Source organism: Triplophysa rosa, linkage group LG19, assembly GCF_024868665.1.
Source record: "Triplophysa rosa linkage group LG19, Trosa_1v2, whole genome shotgun sequence".
Taxonomy (NCBI): Eukaryota; Metazoa; Chordata; class Actinopteri; order Cypriniformes; family Nemacheilidae; genus Triplophysa; species Triplophysa rosa.
Window position 1 is genome coordinate 20852858 of NC_079908.1, and position 19626 is coordinate 20872483.

Consider the following 19626-nt stretch of genomic DNA (forward strand, 5'->3'; position numbering starts at 1 on the left):
GTGTGTGTGTGTGTGTGTGTGCTGTGCGTGTGTGCGTGTGTTTGTGTGTGTCTGGGTGTGTCAGAGACAGGCCAGTAACCAGCTGGTGTTGAAAATGTTTGTACAAAACCAGGAGCTCTAGGAATGTTGACAGATATTTGGTGATGTGTGTGTGTGTGTGTGTGTGTGCGTGTGTGTGTGTGTGTGTGTGTGTGTGTGTGTGTGTGTGTGCGTGTGTGTGTGTGTGTGTGTGTGTAAGCTGACAATAAACTTTATGTATTATTTATATATATTCAGATTCAGTATTTTAATTAATTGTTGCACATGCACAAAGTTTAACAACAGTTTTTAAATTTGCTAAAATTATTTATTTTAATTTGAAGTAAATCTTCAACTTGTGTTTGTTACATTTCAGTAATTTCAGTTTGCACACGTGCACGCGCACACACACACACACACACACACACACACACGCATGCACGCACGCACACAGAATGCACTTTGCAGCTCTTGGACCCTTGACCCTTTACTGCCAACTGTAAAGTTAAGGTAGATCAACCTTTATAGCCAAACAAAGGTTTCATTAAACAACAGCTGAGCTCATGCATTTCAAATGGCCGTCTGAACTGCAGCTCACGCAGTTTCCTCATACTGATGTGCTTCAGTCGCACCGCACGCTGTAGTCAGGTGAATTACTCTTCTGGCTCTGTTGAGTCACCATGCATAATTTATGCCATACTGCATTAGCTAAACAAAAGCATTGAGCTCTGATGAGTAACAGACTCTAACAAACTCTCCTGTGGTGCTCTGGGCTTAACCCATGTACAGTAAAGGGTTTGAAACCTCAATAGTGTTTGTGCCAGGAAAAGTCTGGTTGTTTGTTCAGTCAGATATAAAGACACATTGTGTGAGTTCGATGTGATAACTCAGTTTTACAGTGAGAATTCACACTCTTGGTTTAGCAGTAAAGTCTCTCTGGTGTCTGTCAGCACAGTCTCAGATAAACCTTAGCCCTGGTGCTAATCCGCAAAACGTGAGGCATCGACTCATTCAAAATCCTTTCATTACCTATAAAACCACGTTCACGTCCAGCACAGGATATCGCTGGCATTCTAGAACTCTGGATGACCCTGTGACCGGCTGGGTGAGAAAAGTTGGCCTATACAGCTCTGACATTCCAAGAGTGCAATGTAGAAACAGCTGTGAAGATTATTCTAGAATAGATACCCCCCACCCTAATCTCTCACTGGTGAGCTACTGAAACCTCATGAAGTCAATCATCACTATTATTATTACTCATACTAAGGGTTAAAGGTTTTCCAAAACCCCCCCAAGAGGCCCAAAAACTAGGAACGAAACACATTGCTCAAGAAAACTTCAAAAGAAATGATGACCGGACACTAGGTATGAAATTTCAGTGTATGACCCGTCCAGTATGTTTGTGTTACAGTCATTTGAGGAGAAATGTTATCAAAATTATGCAGAATTACAAGTCATTGTATCTATAATTCGGATCATAAAAAAGATCAAAATAAAAAGTATGTATAAATAGTGTTTTATTGATTACTATAACATGTTCCTCATCTTAATACCCTCTCTCTCTGTAGTGTGTGAAGTATTTAATGGCTCTTTAAATGGATGTAAAGCATTTTACAGGTCTGTGTCACTGGTCTCATGGTTAAAGATTCATGGGATCTCTTCTCATACCACTTTTAGTCCACCGTTCATTTTCAAATGATGTGGTTATATAATATCACTGTTATAAGTCACATGTTCAAATCTATGCTAAACGAAATTATGCACAAATCTAAACCTGATACCACATCTCATTTAGCTCTGCAAACATGTGTCCTGCCGTGCCTGCCTTTCTGAGGAACGCTGCTAATCTGAGGCGTGTGGGGAAGAGGAGGAGTTCTGCTGGGCTAATGGAGGTCTTGATGGAGGTCTTGTGGTCTCCCTCACGAGTCTTATGACCGAGTCGAGCTCTCGGTCAAAGCCAAACACATGACAAGGTCGCAGTGCATTTTTGGGAACTTGCCTATATCTTGAAAAAAGTTTAAATCTATTTTCTTTTTGCTAAGTTTAGAAAAGTGTAGCTGCCCTAAAAGTCATGATCCAGACTTTCTGAAAGAATCTGAGGATAATATGTACACTCTTTCAGAAAGAGCATTAAATATGAAAAAGAAAAAAAATCCTCATTGTATATTAAGGAAGTGAAATTGTGGGTGTGGCATGTTTGTGTCATAAGTACGATTGCCATAATCATGACTAATAAGATCATTTTCCCTTCAGTAACTAATGCACACACATCCTTCGAAGCCCCGAGAAAGAGAGGGAGACAAGTACGACATATCGTGTGTTTAGTGTGAATATAAAGAAACAGACAGAAATATATCTGACAAAATAAATCACCTTTAGATTTTGTTTGAACAGCTCAACTATTCTGTCATAAAGAGCGGAGCATAAAGTCTGCTATTTTATATGATTTTATCCCTAAGCATGTGCAATTTCTACATCGGAGCCCAGAAAACATGATCATCAGATCGCCATATGATGTGTTCTGGTAATGCATTGCTTTTCAGATGAAAGTGTCACGTGTGGCGTCATGATCTCTGGTATTATATCACAGATAAGAGTTATTTTTCTTCCGTTAGTAGAATTCAGCGAAGTGGCCTGAATATCTGAGCATCAGTCACAAGGGAATAAAGCAGTAAATGGGCACAGCTGCCATGAAGAGAGAATAGCTGAGTACTGATCCTAATGACAGACAAAAGTGTGTGTTGTGTTCCGTGGGAGGTGAAATACAAGTTTTACAATAAATATAATGTTTAACATTTGCCCTCTAAAATGACATCAAAAATATATATTTTTGTCTATTCATGACAATGAATGAATGAATGACAAAAACAGGCATCTTCATTGAATTTTAAGTCTAGAAATGTGCTCCCAGCTCAGAAATGAAAAGTACAGAAACAGTTGACCTATGCCTCACATTTGGAGCTGATTGGTTATATGTGATGGTGACTCACATTGACACAGCGCATCAGGGAAGATGAAGCAAGTCACACGTGTCTGATTGTTTAAGGGTTATCTAAACAGATTCTCCCACTGACCTGTTTGTTCTTCTTCACCCAATCTGTGTCTTCATAAAACTGTGAATTTGGAAAAATCATTATTTGATTTAGTTCCTGTGTTTCAAACTAAACCTCTTCAAAAGACAAAAAGCATATAAATTAAAAAAATGTAAGAAAATTACAATTAAAAATGACATTATCAACTTTATCATAATTTTATGTGCTTTAAAAAGTTAAAAACCACAACAGAAAATGTGAAAGTTAAGCTATTTTAATATCACATTGAGATCTCTCGTTAATAATGCTGATTTGTGTCTTTAAAAGTGTAGCTTTTCTCAACTCCCACCTGTCAATCTTCCCTTTAGGGAGGCGGGGCTACGTTTCCATATTAGGAAAACGTGGCTTTGCTGACGTCACCTGTGGGCCAGCGCCCCTTGAGCTAGTGAAGCGGCGGCAAGCGCGACAGTAAAGATGATGGCCACCTTCAACTGAGGAGAAATCAGAAGGACGAAATTAAATTGATTTCCAGTCTTTTCGTCAAACGTTGATTGTGCAAAACGTCTTTCAACAACTCGTGTTGATTAAGAGGAGGGCTGTTGAACGGTATCGCAGTTATTTGTTTCGATTGAGTGAGTGAGTGAGAGAGAGCGCGCGCGAGGGGGCGGGTATCTCGCTCGCGCAGTCTCACAGACGCTCATGAAATCAACACACGGACGTTTTACCTTCACATTTATCTCTTGTTTTCTGGATAAAACGCACCGTAATCGATGCGAGACCCTCTAACGGACATTCTACGCTGATAATTTGCCTGCGTATTTTCCTTTCCTCGCCGTTTTTTCTCCCCTCAGTCGAACGTTCGTCCGTTGGGCTCGTCATGAATTCCAGTCCGCTTCCAAACGGCAGACTGCTACCGGACAGCCAGAGCTGGAACTCGTCCGGTTCCGACGAGGATCTGGACGCCGAACCGGGACCCGGACCGCACGGAGGGGTTGTGGAATTCAGCGGGGTGCTTAGTAAGGTGAGACGACCCTGTAAAAACCTTGCCCGAACCGGAAAAGCGTGTGTTTATGTGTGCGTTTCCACCTGACCCGATGTAAACAAACGCGAGGCTATCGTGCTCATTTGCGTATCTCTCACGAAGCCTACCAAGAACATGTCCAGAAATAAAAAATCACGTGCTTTTAAACAATGCTAGATTATGTTAACATTTTTATTAATACTTGATATAATAATAATAATACTGAATGTCCTTCTTTGTGCATGTATATGTCGTCGTTCAAAACACGTACAGCAGGTAAGTTAATGGGGTTGACAGGCTGGAGTTAGTCGGGGTTACTATCGTTCATCCTATCGTGTCTTCCTGATGGGATTAAAAGAGAAAACCTCCCCTCATGACTCCGATGATCTGTTTTTGTGATGAGAGGAGCATTTTCCATAAGCTATTACAGAATATATCCAGATACGATGACCCATGTGCATGTATGAATGTGAGGGAAAGGTGAACTATATGTGATTCATTTATATAGCACAAGTGGTCATGTGTTTATGTGTGTGTTGTTCATAGGTCGTTTTAATGCATCAAGTGTGTATTACAAATGTATGCTTTCGCAACCACTTATAAACAATATGGCTGTGTGTGTGTGCACCTGCACGTTCATCATTAGACAGCTTTTGCTTTCATTTAACAGGTGTGTTTTATCGTTCGTTTTTCCTCTTACAGTGGACGAACTACATTCACGGCTGGCAGGACCGTTGGGTCGTCCTGAAGAACAACACCTTGAGTTACTACAAATCCCAGGATGAGCGGGAATTTGGCTGCCGTGGTTCCCTCTGCCTCAGCAAGGCTGTCATCACAGTGAGTGTCCTGAGGGAAGCATCCCTCCAGACAGTCGTGGGAATTTCAGGAGCGAGCCAAAATTAGAATAATGTCGTGTTTTCATAACAGTGCATTCTGGATGCAGTTCACATTCTCGACTCCAATTGAGTGGAAATGATGCAAAGGTTATATTGGTCGTCACCTATTGCTGTTGACAAATATGTCAGTAGTGGTTCATCCCTAGGAATGAGATGTGTTGTGATGTTTGTGCTAAAATGATAAGCATTGAGGAAAGTGGATGTGCTGAGAGCTCCTGTGACTGCATTGCAGAATCAAAGTAGAGGTTTGAAAGGGGACAGATGCGATCCTTTGCTACAGGCGACCGGCCAGACGCAGACAGGCTGTGGCCTATTTTCCCTCATCCACACTAAAATGGCTTTTGCACACGTGCACCTGCAGAAACCAAATTCTGCTGCGTCCCCTAGGAATTAATATTATTATTGGCTTCTAAGTGTACTTATCAAATATTGCTGAATGTGTACAGTATCTTCAGGTGCTCAGAAAACTCTGTTAAGTGCCTAATGTATACTCGGTTCAGAAATAGATCGAAATAGATTTTTTCATACAAGCAAAACAAAATGTGAATTCCTCACATTGCGCTAAAGATTAACCCGCACAGATTTCGACACGTGTAATCCTTGCACACGCTTCGGCTGTGTTATCTTGCGTCACCGCTGGAAATGTGGAAATAGAGCGAAGGTTGTGTTGTTATGGAGACGGTATGAGAGGTATAAGTCCTCTTGGTGACCCTGTTACATCCAGTCCTTCAATGATTAAACCGCAAGTCTGCTCTCGAGTTAAACTAAAGACTTATTCAACACTCCAAATACAAAACCTGATGTATGAAATGTCAGAAAAGAGGATGTTGGAAGAGGAGCATTTTTGAGGGTTGTGACAGTGTCAGTGTTCAGGTATCGTGTGGCTGGTCTGACATTCTAATTTGATGTTTTGCATTTTTGTTTTGAGAGAGTAAAAAGGGTTCCTTTGTTTCAAGACACAGTGTGACGTGTAGGTGACTTTTTTCAGCTGCGCATTTGTTGAACTGTGGTTATTCGTAAATATTAACTTTGGTATCAAACACATAGACACTGGCTCACATAGAAGTGAAAATGTCATCGGCAACGTCCGAAATTAGTTTTTGCCTGTCAATAGTGGGTGAGTAGAAAAAAATTCTATAAACTTTCCATCCTACAATAATGCCCACCCCAAATTATTATTAGGGATTATGTAGCTGTTTCTTTCATTTGTTAGTTCGTTACAAATTGTGTCATTTTGTTTAACATATTTCCAGTTCGGTGGCTTAAAATGAGGAAGTTTCTTCATTCCTTGCCACATAAAGTTTAGGAACCATTGATACATTTTTCTACTGGTTTTGGCTACTGAACCAGGATGGCTTTTCTGTGTAGGCATAGCCTCTAAATCTGTTTCTTTTGAATGTTCTAGAATATAAAGCAGCTTGATCCAGATTGAAGCTGTACTCTTGCACGGCATCCAATCTAATCTGTCCTTCCTTGTAAATCCTCAGAAATAGGTTATTGTGTCATACCTTTCCTCTCTTCTTGCCTCCGATTACACAGTCCTTGCATGACTCAATGTGTGCGCGTGGGTTTTTCTAAGTGGATTTGGAACATGTCTTGCTTCAGGAGGACCACCCCAAAATCAGACAGGCTTAACCCCTGCAGACACAACAGGATTATGGGTCTTAATATCTGATTCAAATCCAAAATGCCTTATTGTGCGTCCCTACAAATGGTGTTTTTAGTTCAGATAAACACAAGCTGAAAACAGTGCATGCGATTACATTTGTGAAGTCAGAAGATGGAAACGGACCGTGAATGATCAATCTGTGTGATGACAAAAACAATTTCACATGCACTTAGACTAATTTAATCAGTCTGTGAACATCACTTAAAATATCTAATATGCTGTTTTGCCTTTGCTTGGTTAGTAGAGCTTGCCAAGGCAGGCATCAGTGTTACTATCCCTTGTGGGGTAAGGGATTTAAACAAACTCTGTTGATTAAATTTCAACATGTAACTCCTAATGCGCTGTTTGTGTTGCGGTTACGAATGATATCTTAAACTATGCTAGTTCGCATGGTTAAACTGGTATTATGAAACTCAGTGTTGTACAGCCTAAGAAAAAACATCAATAAAGCAGCCGTTCCACATAGCTTTTAGCGCTCACAGTGCATTGAGTCTGAAGTATGTGAATCAGTCTTCCATGTTTTCCCTTTTGTGAAGCGCTCCCAAAGCACTGCTCGTAAACATGAGATTTTTCTATAAACTGAGCTGGACTGTGTCATGATCTGACAAGAGCCAAGGGAACGCTCTCCCCGTCTCTTTCTCTCTCAATCTCTCTCTGTCATGCAGGAAGCCGGTGTATCGAGAATATGAGGATAGACAGGTACATGCAGATACAGGTTGTTCTGGTGCTGGGCAGGTCATTGCCGCTGAAGGTTCTAAAGTGCAGGGTATGGCACATGTCAGAACAGGCAAAGTTCTTCATGGAGCCGATTTGACTCGGAACCAAAAGAGAGAAGAGCGGATGGTTAAAAGATAAGGGCAGAGAAAGAAGAAAGGGCTGGGCTAGTTAATGGATCCATCTCTTGGTCTGCCTGGGCAGTGCTTTTATTTTTGCTTCCCAAGAATTGTCAATAAAAGCACGAGTTTTTATTGCAAAAAAAATATTTGTAATGTTTTATTCTTCTCAAAGGTAACCTAGGCCGACATAGATCAGGTGTTGTTGAAATTCTGAGAGTCACTTGTAGTTAGTGATGCACGATATTTTTCAAGTCATTTTAGCCGATACCGATATACTGTAAGTCTTTTTTTGATGATGATAGAACAAAAGGTGCGTCTCTTTTAAGGTTTTTTCCTATCATGGCATTTCCAAAAGTGGCCACTAGCATGCTTCAAAACCCCTTATTACCCAAAATTGTACTCTGTAATAAAAAAGCAATCGTTTATTTATTTACGTGCCTCTGTTATATTTTGCATTATGTAAATATCTGCAAAACTTTTGTTTAATTTTATATTTTTACTTAATTACATGAAGTTTGTAAATTAAGTTTTACTGTTTGACAGCATAAAACAGCACATAGTAATAATGTCTAATGAAACCTTTAAAGTAAAAAACAACAACTGTTTAACAAGTAGATACCAAGTGTTTTTCATACAGACTTGACATACAGAATCGTTGAGAAATGATCGAAGAAATCACTCGTTTTAATGGCCAATAGCTTTAGCTGTAGCTTAGCATCAGTGTAAACGACTGCTGGATTTACAGTGATGGGCGACACGGAAAGCCTTCACACAGCAATCTGCCATAAACAATGAGCTTTTGTCCTCAATATACATTCATAAATACCTGCAGACTCTGTGCTGACTGATTACAGCTCACTGATGTGGAATGTGGATGACATGACGACAGGAGTACAGTACTGTGCTATAGCATTAGCCTATAGCTGACAAACTAACAGCATAGCTGTGAAATGAAATTAACTTATCGTGTGCTTGTGAAATATGAATCATGTGTGCGTGGGCTCATTATATACATACATTATATACATCTGACAGATCAGATTTCACGCAGTTTTACCGGAAGAACACTGCCTTGTCTGCATACTTTTGTTGGAAAACAATGACAGATGGTTCTTTCACAAAAAATCCAATGTACACAATGTGAAATATATTAACAGTTCTCTGATTTATTACGTTTTTGGACTTAAAGTGCAAATGGATGTAATGTTGTGAATGCTTGGCATGGAGGATTCAGCAGTGTGAGCTCGTCTGGATCACTGAGTGACGTGCAGTAGTATCATAATAAAGTATGTAGCGCCATTATGAATGTATGGTCTGATTTGCACTCCTTGTGCAAATTATTATATTACTGCTGCTAAAGCATATATTTTATAAAACTGTGTTTGGACATCAATGCGAAATAGTATGTGATGTTTATAACAGTCATTGAACAAAAATACTTAGTAAATTAAAAAGTTGATAAACCAAAATACGTAGGGCTCTTAATGGTAGCACAAAATGTCAGAATACCGCCTTAACATAAAACCTTGTCTGTTTTTAACACAACCCTGTGTTTATATGACAGACTCAATAAGACACGAAAATTAACTTTAGTACTCATGTTTTATGTGACAGCTGGTGTCTTTGCGAGTGCACGCTCATGTCAGAACGCCTACACATAATCAATGCATCTTTTTTTATCGGCAAAGCATATTGGCATAATTTTTCATATCAGGCCGATGCCGATATTTAATATATAGCAGCCGAAAATATCTGCGTGCTGATAATATTGTGCATCCCTACTTGTAATTGTATTGAAAGGATGTTTAACATTTTTTTAAAGATTTTTTGGTTGTTGACTGCTACAAAAAAGTGAAAAGAAGAAGTTGTAGTTTGCAGAAATGGGGAGGAAAAGCAGAAACAAAAGCGATTTAAACTTGGAAACTGTGTGTATCCAGTTACTCTGTTTATATTACACAGCCCTGTTTTAACCTTCTCAGTCATGTTTCTTTTTTGTCCTGGTTTAGTTAGTGATAAAATAAATCAAGCGCAAGTCTTCCTGTTCCTTGTGTTTGTGTGTATGTGTTTTCTTTGGCGTGCAAACGTTGGAGGACCTCCATGTATGTTTCTGTGGTTTTAAATCATTGGTGTTGGTTTAGGCCCAATATTGTACAGATTTTTTCTGTTCAAGTACCAGGTTTAACTATTCAAATCTGAATTGCGAGAAATCCTGCCAGAAAACCTATTCTGCACAATGGCACCGACTCGCCTCCTACAGTCAGTGTGTGACAATATCAATGTTTTATTTTGTGTTTGGTGCAGTTTTCTGCTGTTTTGCTCTTTGCCAGTCTCACACCTGAAACTGAATTACAGAGGGTTTACATTGATTCTGCTGCTTTCAGAGCTGTCACATATTGTTCTTGTTGAGTAATTGTGCTAAATCTATACTAAAGAGGTGATAGCGTTTGTGTAGCTCTTAACGTTTTGCAGTCTATGCTTATTCTTAAACAAGGCTTCTGATTGTTTCACTGTTAGCAGCTATGCTCGGCTGTTTTACAACGCATACACAATACACACTTGTATTAGCCTGCTGAATATTTGATGAAGGAAAAGCTGTTTTAGTTACAGCTGATAAAATAGGAGTCAAGTGCATTTTAAAGTGTGTGCGTGCGTGCGTGTTTGGATTTGCATTAAAGTTCTGTGTCAAACCCGAGAGGAGCGATATTAAACTTTTCTTGTTCCTGTAGTCATTGTGTGCATGTCTTGTCCCTTTGACAGCTGGTAAATTGTAGGATTGTCATCTGAAGTGTTGTGACCTGTGTTTGGACCCATAGCCGTATGACCAGTGTGTGTGTGTGTGTGTGTGTGTGTGTGTGTGTGTGTGTGTTCTTTTGCAGAGCAGTCAACAGCAACAACACAAGCTGCACTCCATGTCTGTGACACAGGGCAGAACTAGGGCTGTGTATTGGCAAGTGCCTCCCGATACGATACATATCACGATAGATGGGTCACGATACAATATATTGCAATGTATTTCGATACGATACACATTTGAGATATATTGCAATTCTTTAAATAGAAAATGTAAAAAGTAGAGCTAGAAATACAACATGCTGTGCACCAGCGGGGGATTTCTGTAAGGATAAGTGTAAAAACATCCCTTACCTCTGCAGAGTGACTATGATGTGCGATGCATGGACCTTTAGATCAGAGGTTTGGCTTCTCAAACTGTGGGTCGCGCCCCTCAAGTGGGTAGCACAGGGGAATAAGGCGGCTCACGCAAGTCACTTGGCTGTTGTGGTGCATTACAGTTAAAACACTGAACATGGGCAGAATAAAACCTCCGGTTCATTTGTTCTGTAAATGTGCTGGTGTCACATCCGTGAAAGCTCAATAAATGTCATTGTTACTTTTCTTAATAAACTTTCTGTCTAATGCACTGCAGTAGCCAAGTGACTTGTGTCATGACTTGAGAAGCCTACAAACAGCATTATTTTATATAACTCATTACTCCATGACTTATTTTGAAAACCAAAGCACACCCACACATCAGCTCTGAGAGCTTGAAGCGTTCTTATATTTTTCGCCATGCTCGCTTCCACTTACTTTTGACCGTATGTATATAACATGATTTTAAAAAAATATCGATAGTATAGGTATCACTATCGATACACTATCGAAAAAAAAAATATTGCGATAGTTACATGTATCGATATTTTTGCACAGCCATAGGCAGAACCCCGTCCTTCATCTTGCGACACAGAGATAAGAGAATTAAAGTGTTCTGTGATAAAGGCCAGATCGAGCGAAAAAGAGCGTGATCTATCCAGATGTGAAATGAAAGGAAGAGAGATAACTGGATCCTGTTGTCTGAAACGGGAAGTTTGATCTCTAATGCCCTCCTGCTGTTAAATTCCTGTTTGGTGACCCTGGGGTCAGGTCAGAATAGTCCTTCAGCTCATCTTCTCGACCATCCTTCTAGATTTACTGGTTTCGGTTTACCTTTCAGTCACGCAAGACGTGTGTGTGTGATCAGAAGATCAGTCAACTGAAATGGTGTTTCTTTGACCGGTCAGTCACATGATGACCGTATGTGCTCTTCCTGTGCATCTTGTGTCCCGAGTTGTGTGTCAGCGCTGTCTGGGTTTCCTGTATCTTTTCCTCTTGGATTCGGGCTGAGGTTTCACCTTCCTGTGTTTCTGATTCTCAGATCAAGTCTGGTTTTAGGCTGAATTGCAGTGTGAATAGTGATGTACAGCTCATTATGTTGTTTTGGATGTTTATCAGAAGAACTGTGACTAGTAGGACGACAATTTCCAAAATTTCCATTTCTCATTGGCTTCTAAATATTATATTATGTTTGTTAATCATATCCACACAAGTAAGGCTTATCCTCTCCAGCTTATCATATAAGACACTTCAATTCTTATTTTGGTTCTTATTTGCTTAATCTAGACCATCTCTTCTCAAAATATTACACTGCTTAGGGCTTTTAATATCATTAAATTTTTCTACATAAACATGCACTAAATGGAGGCGTTTGGATGTTCGCTTGCGTCTCGCGCATGAGCGGTAACGCTACATATTCCGTTCGCGACGCAATGCGAGCGTGCATCGCGTGGCTGAATAGCAGATGACTATTTACATATGTGTAGCAATTGCAAGTTCGCATTACGTTATATTAAATACACTCACGAGCAAACATCTTCAAAAAGTGAGCGTGTTCCCCTCATACCTGCTCAGTTTAAGCATATAACATGTGTTTTTAGTTTCAACTGTTTCTCTGGATGCTATGATGAGAAATAAGGGTCAATAGAGGAAGGAGGATTGACAGCGTGATCCGATCGCTTTCCTCACACACATCTAATTTAAGCCTTTGTTTTATGATTAAAAAATATGATTTCAGGAAATCTTGAAGCCATTGTGACTATGTAAAACACAGCAGACATCACATGCATGTTTTAATTGTCAAATTGTTACAATATTGTATTCAACTATTCAGACAGACCATGGTATTAATTTTGGGGTGGGTGCTCCTAACTTTCATGCATCCTGATTCCTTCACTTCATCATCTTTATCAACAGCATCATTTTGTGGGACTTACAAACCCATATAAAATACTACTGTGGAATTTTTCTACAATATTCACTCACCATGACAGTATAAAAGGGCATTTTAACTCAATCAACTGCAGTATTTCCTCTCAATCAGTAGAAAATGTGGTTTAAAAAATACCGCCATGTACCGGAAACCGGTATAAATCTGAAAAATACCGGTATATTAATTAATGGCCATACCGCCCAGCACTAGTCTCAGTTGTCTCACTAGTCTCTTAATTGTCAAATAAATTCTACTTAATGACTTTTTTGAAGTAATCGTTCGTCACTATTGACAATTCATTCATTTACATCTGAATGTCTGACACATGCGACATATGAAGATTGTAAAGTTGTTGTGTAATATGTCTGTAGAAAATGAGTCGTTTTTCTTTACATTACTCCTGTAGTGTTGTAATATGACAGTAATTATTTTTCAGTGTTGTTGTGTTCTTAAATAAGGAACTTTGCCCTCCATATGTGCACATTGGAACAATACTGTAGCTATACGAAAGCCATACAGCTATATATTTGTCTGCCACTTCTGTCTGGATGTTAAGATGTTTGATCATTGTCCCATTACTGCAAGACTATAAAAAAGACATTTAATTTAGTTGTTGACGCAGTGCTATAAATTTCACCGGATCTCTGACTCTTGCCCGGTCTCTTGCTTCGCGCTTTTGTGACTTTGCACACGTAGGCCTGTGTCTGAAGAGAGTGTATGTGCGTGTTTCTTGGAGCATGCTGAGACGCAGTGTTTGAAGTTCAGTTCACTGAGAATCATATATTTACACTTCTTTTGTGCCCTCCCTCTAGTGTTTATTAGTTTGTGCACGTTGAATGAGTTGAAAGGTTTATTGGTTCTCAAATAATGTGTTGTTTTCTTCATGTCTTCTCGATGACGACACATGATTTAAAGATTTGTGCTCTGCCCAGGAACTGCACCCCATGTGTACCCACAATGCAGTGCGGTCTGAGACGGCAACAAAGTAATCGACAGATGCCAGTCCTGTTTAACATCTGTGCGATGTGTGACATCTGTGTGTCCGTGTTGTGTTTAAGGTTGTGTACACACTCTGATGCTGATGAATTGATGGTGTTACAGTTACTCTCCCACATGAAGTCAGTGCCATAGCGACGACCCCCGTGTTTATTTTAGTGTCTTTTCTCTGTACTCGCCGTAACCCCCCTCAGGTCCCCTGCATTGCCCACCGCAAGCAGTGTCTCTGTTTTCCATTCCCAGAAGCCACTTCAGTGTTTTCCCATGAATTTTCCGGCATTAGACCAATGCTTCTGATCACTCTTAAATCTGAGCTGTCATTTTTAATGGAGTTTCAACGTCTGAGAACATCTCGGATCTGACATCCAAGGTTTGAGAGAGTCTCATTTGATGTGGAATCGCGCTTTTAGGCTCTGTTTTGAAACCTCGTGAGCGACGGTGCTGTCTGATGTTTTTGTAGACTGGTATCTACTAGTAAGGCAGCATCATAGTTAAAGTTGATCCTCATGTGACTTCATCGCTAGTAACTCTGCATGGCACAAAGTACCCACTTAATGTGAAGCGTTTGCGGCGGTCTTCACTTTGAGAGCGTGCTTATGGTGCAGTCCGGATAGGCAAATTTGAGTGTGTAAAACAGCATCTGTCTTAGTTTTAGGCCTGTTTGTGTTGTTGTTGTTGTTGTTGTGGTATTGTAGTGTGATAAGTCAGCATCCCCCTCAGATGTGAGAAACTATTCTCACACCTTTAAATGCATGCAGTCTTTCTCTCTGGTCTCATTAAACGTCTACACAGATTAGATCCTCTTCATATTGTGATTCGTGTCCAGCTTTGAATGAGCTCGCCACAATTCATCCAGAACACCAGGTGTTCTTAATACTGCGCTTGTTTTCAAGTGCGAAGTCTCTGTATAGTCCATGTATCTCTTTTATACCATTTATGGTCAGTTGTACGATTAGAGACCAACTAGAACGTATTTAAAAACACCAACAGAGCAAAAAATATATTGAACACATTTCACTATAAGATTAAAACGCTTAAAAGGGGAAATGATTGTTATTCTACAGCAAAACCAGAATCCTGTTGGAAACACAGAATTGAAGCGAGAAGAGAAGTGCAGTAAATCAGAGTAGAGTTTGAGTCCTCATCTGGATTTGATCGAGCAGTGTGAGGTCTGCAGAGACCAACATCTGGCAGTACTACCAAAGACGCTCACTCCCTCTCACAAAAACACACTGTCTGTATGTGTTCTCAAAGGTAAATATCTCACATGACTGTGGGTCAAGGCTCTCTCTCCCTCCACTGGTTTCATTAATCAACAACAGATTCAGATTCTTGACTTCTCGCCCAACAGCCCATGTTGACAAACAAATGTTATTACTGTTTGTTTTCATTTTCGCACGTCAGGGCAAATCAGTCTAATCCGTGTTTTTTTCTATCTCTCTGTAGCCTCATGAGTTTGATGAATGTCGATTGGACATCAGTGTCAATGATAGTGTTTGGTATCTCCGGGCTCAAGATCCAGAACATCGGAACCAGTGGATTGATTCCATCGAGCTGCACAGGGTGAGTTCTGTTTTCTTTGCTTCATCATTTTTATTTAAATGCAGGAAGTCATTGTGCTACTTATCAAAACATCGCAAAACATACACATACAATTCTGAAAAAATATCTGAAATAGCCAGTTTGAGTTGATTTTCAAAAATAAACTTTAAAGACATTTTTGCTGCTGAAGTTTAAATCCAAGACTATTAAAACATCTTTGTAGTAACTCCTGGATTGGAATCATCTCACTACTCGGCCTGTTATTAAACATTTTCACCATTCTGTACGTCCTGCTCTACTACCCAGCATGCACTCTTGTCCAGTAAGCTCAGATTGGCTTAGTTACTCATCCACAGGCCTCGGTTATCCACACAGATGTGAGTAATAATGTGTTTGTGATGAGAAGTCAAGGAGAAAAGAGATTATGAATGTGATTCACTCTGTTTACATCCAAGGGACAAACACATGGCACGACAGTCAGTTTAGGTCACTGACGTTTAGTCGTACTCTAGGGCACATAAAACACATTGCCAGTCATGTGTAGTACATGGGCATGTGCAACCACGCTGCCTTTAACACTGCATTCACACGGGGCGTCATCGTCAACGCTTGACGGAGGGCGTGTCTGAAGCGCGGCTGACGCGATCGTCATAGTGACAACAGCCAATCACACGGTTCTCCAGTCTTGCATGAACGCTAGCGCCTGCACCAGGTTTTCCGATTGGCTGACGCCTGCGTTGGCGCTTGAAAGGTTGAGAAATGTTCAGCAGGTGATGTATGAACTCACACACGCAGCAGATCAATAATAGTGTACATGTGTGTTTTTATACCACTCGCATAACAATAATAATAAAGCGAGAGAGAGGATGTGGGCGGGTGTAGATGGCAGCGACGTGGTGGTGGTTTGGATAAAAACCACTGAGATAGGTTCAAAATCATGTTGTTAAAAAACATAAAAATAAGTCAAACCACGAGAGACAGAGTGATGGAAGACTGAAGTAAAAAAAGGGCATTTCATTTACAAGCATGAGTGTGTCCACATATTCAAACTTCAGTAGGAAAAAAACATGTTAGATCTGATAAGCTTGATTCATTCTTGTGATTCAGTTTAAACGGTCTGTTTCCATGAATCCGTTTTTTGGTTTATATTTTAGGTTAATATTGCCATGTATTGGTTCGAATGATGGCACCTTTGAATGTATTGTTAAAAGTATCAAGTGTATGTAAACGTTCACCTACTTCTTGTAGTGTTTGCTGAGTTTGCCACTTGTCATAAGGCCACACCCTGATCCACACGCCACACTTCCCCCCCATCCATTCATTCCTGTGTTGGCTTCGGCCTGACCCCTCCGCCGTGACTCACACACACATGGATCTTCTCAGAAGACGAGGCCTCATTGTCTGAGTCATTGCTGAAATCTCTCTCTCACTCCCTCTCACTTGCTTTGCCTTGTCAAGGATCAAAGGTTAAGCTGCCGTGAGGTTAAAGGTGGTTTCAAATAAAGTCATTTACACGCCGACTTCACTTTTATTCTACGTGCGGCGGGTCACCTGTCGTGGTTCTCTGTGATCAGTTTATCTGTTACTTGCTGCACATTGAATCTGTGGATGTGAGTTACACGAGGGTTTATTATGAAGTCGAATGATGGCGTCTGGAGGATCTGCTTGTTGTCGGAGATGCCGATTACAATTGTAATGTGTAAATCTAATCAGAGCTGTTCGTGTAACACGGCTCTCATCACTTTCTGTGTCCAATCTAATAGACGACAACACATACGCTCTCACAAAAGAAATGACGTGTGTCTATCTATCTCACATCCTTTGCTTTTATATAGCCACCATAGTTCATTTTTAAGCTAATCTGCCTAAATTGTTTCACAATTTAATCAGTAGTATTACATGATGGAGACGCTTTAAGATTAAATATTAAAATTCTCAAGAACGCCTGCTGTAAAAGTCTTTCACCTCTCTTGAGTTTCAAACATAGACGTGAATCAGCAAAGTTTGATAACACATGTAGTGACTCATTGTCTTTGACACACACAAACACACACGGTACGTTTTAATCAAGTCTGATACTGAATACACAGGCCTTCTGTTATTAATCATCACACAAATGACAGTTTATTCTTCATTTCGCTCTCTCTTTCATAACCAGTTGACTAACTTTATTGATTTGGCGTGTGTGATTTGTGAAATTGAAAATTATCGGATGTAATTGTTCAGAAATGTATTGTCTGCTCGCCAGCCGCTGAGACTATTGATTGTAATTCAGACTCGGTCTGGTGGTCTTGACCTCTGATTGGTCGGTGGAAGCATTATCAAAGTCATAGTTACAGTTCGAGTGTATTTGATTGGCTGGAATGAGTGTAGCGCTGACCTGTGTTTGCTGTACACACTGAAGAGTTATTCTCAGGTTTTATCCCGCAGTAACCTCAGGTTCAGTCTGGTCAGCAGTGCGGAAAGCTCACCGTCGCCACCTAGAGGTGAAAAAGGCTCATTTCTTTTTAAATTGAACATGTAAAACAACCCCGGCTGTTTAAGGGAACGTAGCCATTTAACATGTGTATACTGCATACTGTTTCACATACTATTTTTTGAAGAGTACTAGGCAGTGTGTACTGTGCAGTGTGTAGTAAACTGGAGATGTGAAAGGAAATGAAATTTCTGGCATCATTTACTCACCCTGTTGAAGCAAAAACTGTTGGTCCCATTGACTTGTTGACTTGTATGTACACAAAACCAATGCAAGTCAATAGGGACCGACGGTTTTCTGTTTTCTGTTACCAACATTCTTCAAAATATCTTCAAAAGCCACGCCGGTTTGAAACGACAAGAGGGCGTGCAAATAATGACAGAATTTCCATTTTGAAGGTGAACTGCTCCTTTAATTTATTCTAGCTTTCATAGCAGGTTGTGTTTAGTCTCTAATCTGTTGTATTTATTCAAGTTTACACGTTGCTATATACTATACAACTTAGTTAATGTGGTTATTTGTAGAGTCCTCTCTATCTGGACTGTTTGTTCAGTGTGTGAGATCAGAGCTGGACAAACAGGACCGATCTTAGATTCTTATGTCTAAATTGACTATATTCATTTCAGTAGGTGTGACATCAGAGAGGAAGTAGGTTTGATTCTTTGATCAAATTGGATGAGTTTGTCAGTGTGGTACATTTGAGCTGAATGTAATGACATTATGGATGGCTCGTGTTGTGTGTTGGTCACGGAAAGAGACTGTAACCTGGGCTTGTTACCATGCCCTGCTCAAGAGACTCATGGGAATACAATCTCTGCTACATTCTGTCTGTGTGTTTATGTTCCTAAATAAACTCCGACACTATTTTATGAAAGGAAATGAGCCCTCTGGCTTCATGGAAAGTGCCTCTTGGCTGTGTCCGTGCGTGAGAGACTGATGAACCCTAAAGACTTCAAGTGGAAATTGTATAGGTCAGGTCGACACATGCTGCCATAATTTGAGCTTGACCCCCTGTACATTACTGAGTGTGCTTTATCTTCAGAAACTGTGTGCATGTTTCTCACCTCTTGTTTTTATACATGTATATTCTGTGTGAGGGTCACAAGCCTTCTGCGTGTGTTTGATATGACACTTCTGTTGTTCTCTCTCTCTCTCTCTCTCGGTCTCTTCAGGCTGAGTCTGGTTATGGTTCTGAGTCCAGTTTAAGGCGACATGGCTCCATGCTCTCTCTCACGTCTGCCACAAGCAGTTATTCAGCCACATCCACTTCCTCCTTTAAGGTGAGAACACTCATTTCCTACCTGGAGGCAAAGCCACTCCCTCTGACATGCTCTTAAAGGCGCAGTGCGTCCTGGTTCTATGAATAGGGCTGTTTAGACGACAAATAAACTCGAATCAAATGAATGGCTTGAATCATAGCTGTGATCTAGAAGCATTCCTTATAGTTGGCATTAGTTTGAACCCGTCTGGAACATGAGGCAGAAATGAGTGTCAGCAATAAAACATTTGATATTCAAAGGCGTTTGAGTTGATGGACTGGTCCACAATGACGCATCACAGATGATATGATATATTCACATTTAGTCATTTACAGACACACGTATCCAAAGCAACTTTTATGTGAAATTCAAATGAAATTGATCTCGGGTTTGTTTGCGTGTGTGACCTTCAGAAGGGTCACAGTCTTCGGGAGAAGCTGTCAGAGATGGAGACGTTTCGAGACATTCTGTGCAGGCAGGTGGACACGCTGCAGAAATACTTTGACGGCTGTGCTGATGCTGTGAACAAAGATGAGCTGCAGAGAGACAAGAGTGAGTTCACACACACACAGGCATCAGACGGCGAGTGGGAGAGATCAGGATATATGTATATGAGTCAGAACAGAGAAATGTGACCGACAGACATCTTTAAACAACACTGATCCATATTCAGACCGCAGCAACATCCACATTATTCTGCATGCCTGCTATAACTCACATCTCTGTCTCATCCTCTCTCTCTCTCTCTCATCCTCTCTCTCTCTGTCTCTCTCTCTCTCTCTCTCTCTCTCTCTCTGTCTC

General features: G+C 40.4%; 1 protein-coding gene and 1 long non-coding RNA gene across 3 annotated transcripts in view; one reads left to right on the forward strand and one right to left on the reverse strand.

The window, feature by feature from the left end:
- Window positions 1–3461: 3461 nt before the first annotated feature.
- On the reverse strand, window positions 3462–18726 carry LOC130569929 (uncharacterized). Its single transcript, XR_008964908.1, has 3 exons — window positions 17471–18726; window positions 6476–6605; window positions 3462–3541 (listed from the first exon to the last, which is right to left on the reverse strand). It is a non-coding gene; the product is annotated as an uncharacterized LOC130569929 (long non-coding RNA).
- The window catches only part of LOC130569928 (ceramide transfer protein-like), a 25033-nt gene continuing 8943 nt past the window's right edge, over window positions 3537–19626 (forward strand). For both annotated transcript variants that reach the window (XM_057359877.1, XM_057359878.1), the window contains exons 1-5: window positions 3537–4071; window positions 4774–4908; window positions 14995–15111; window positions 18739–18846; window positions 19239–19377. In XM_057359877.1, coding sequence (XP_057215860.1) covers window positions 3928–4071; window positions 4774–4908; window positions 14995–15111; window positions 18739–18846; window positions 19239–19377 — 643 coding nt within the window. In that variant the 5' untranslated portion in view covers window positions 3537–3927. The remainder of the gene's footprint in view (window positions 4072–4773; window positions 4909–14994; window positions 15112–18738; window positions 18847–19238; window positions 19378–19626) is intronic.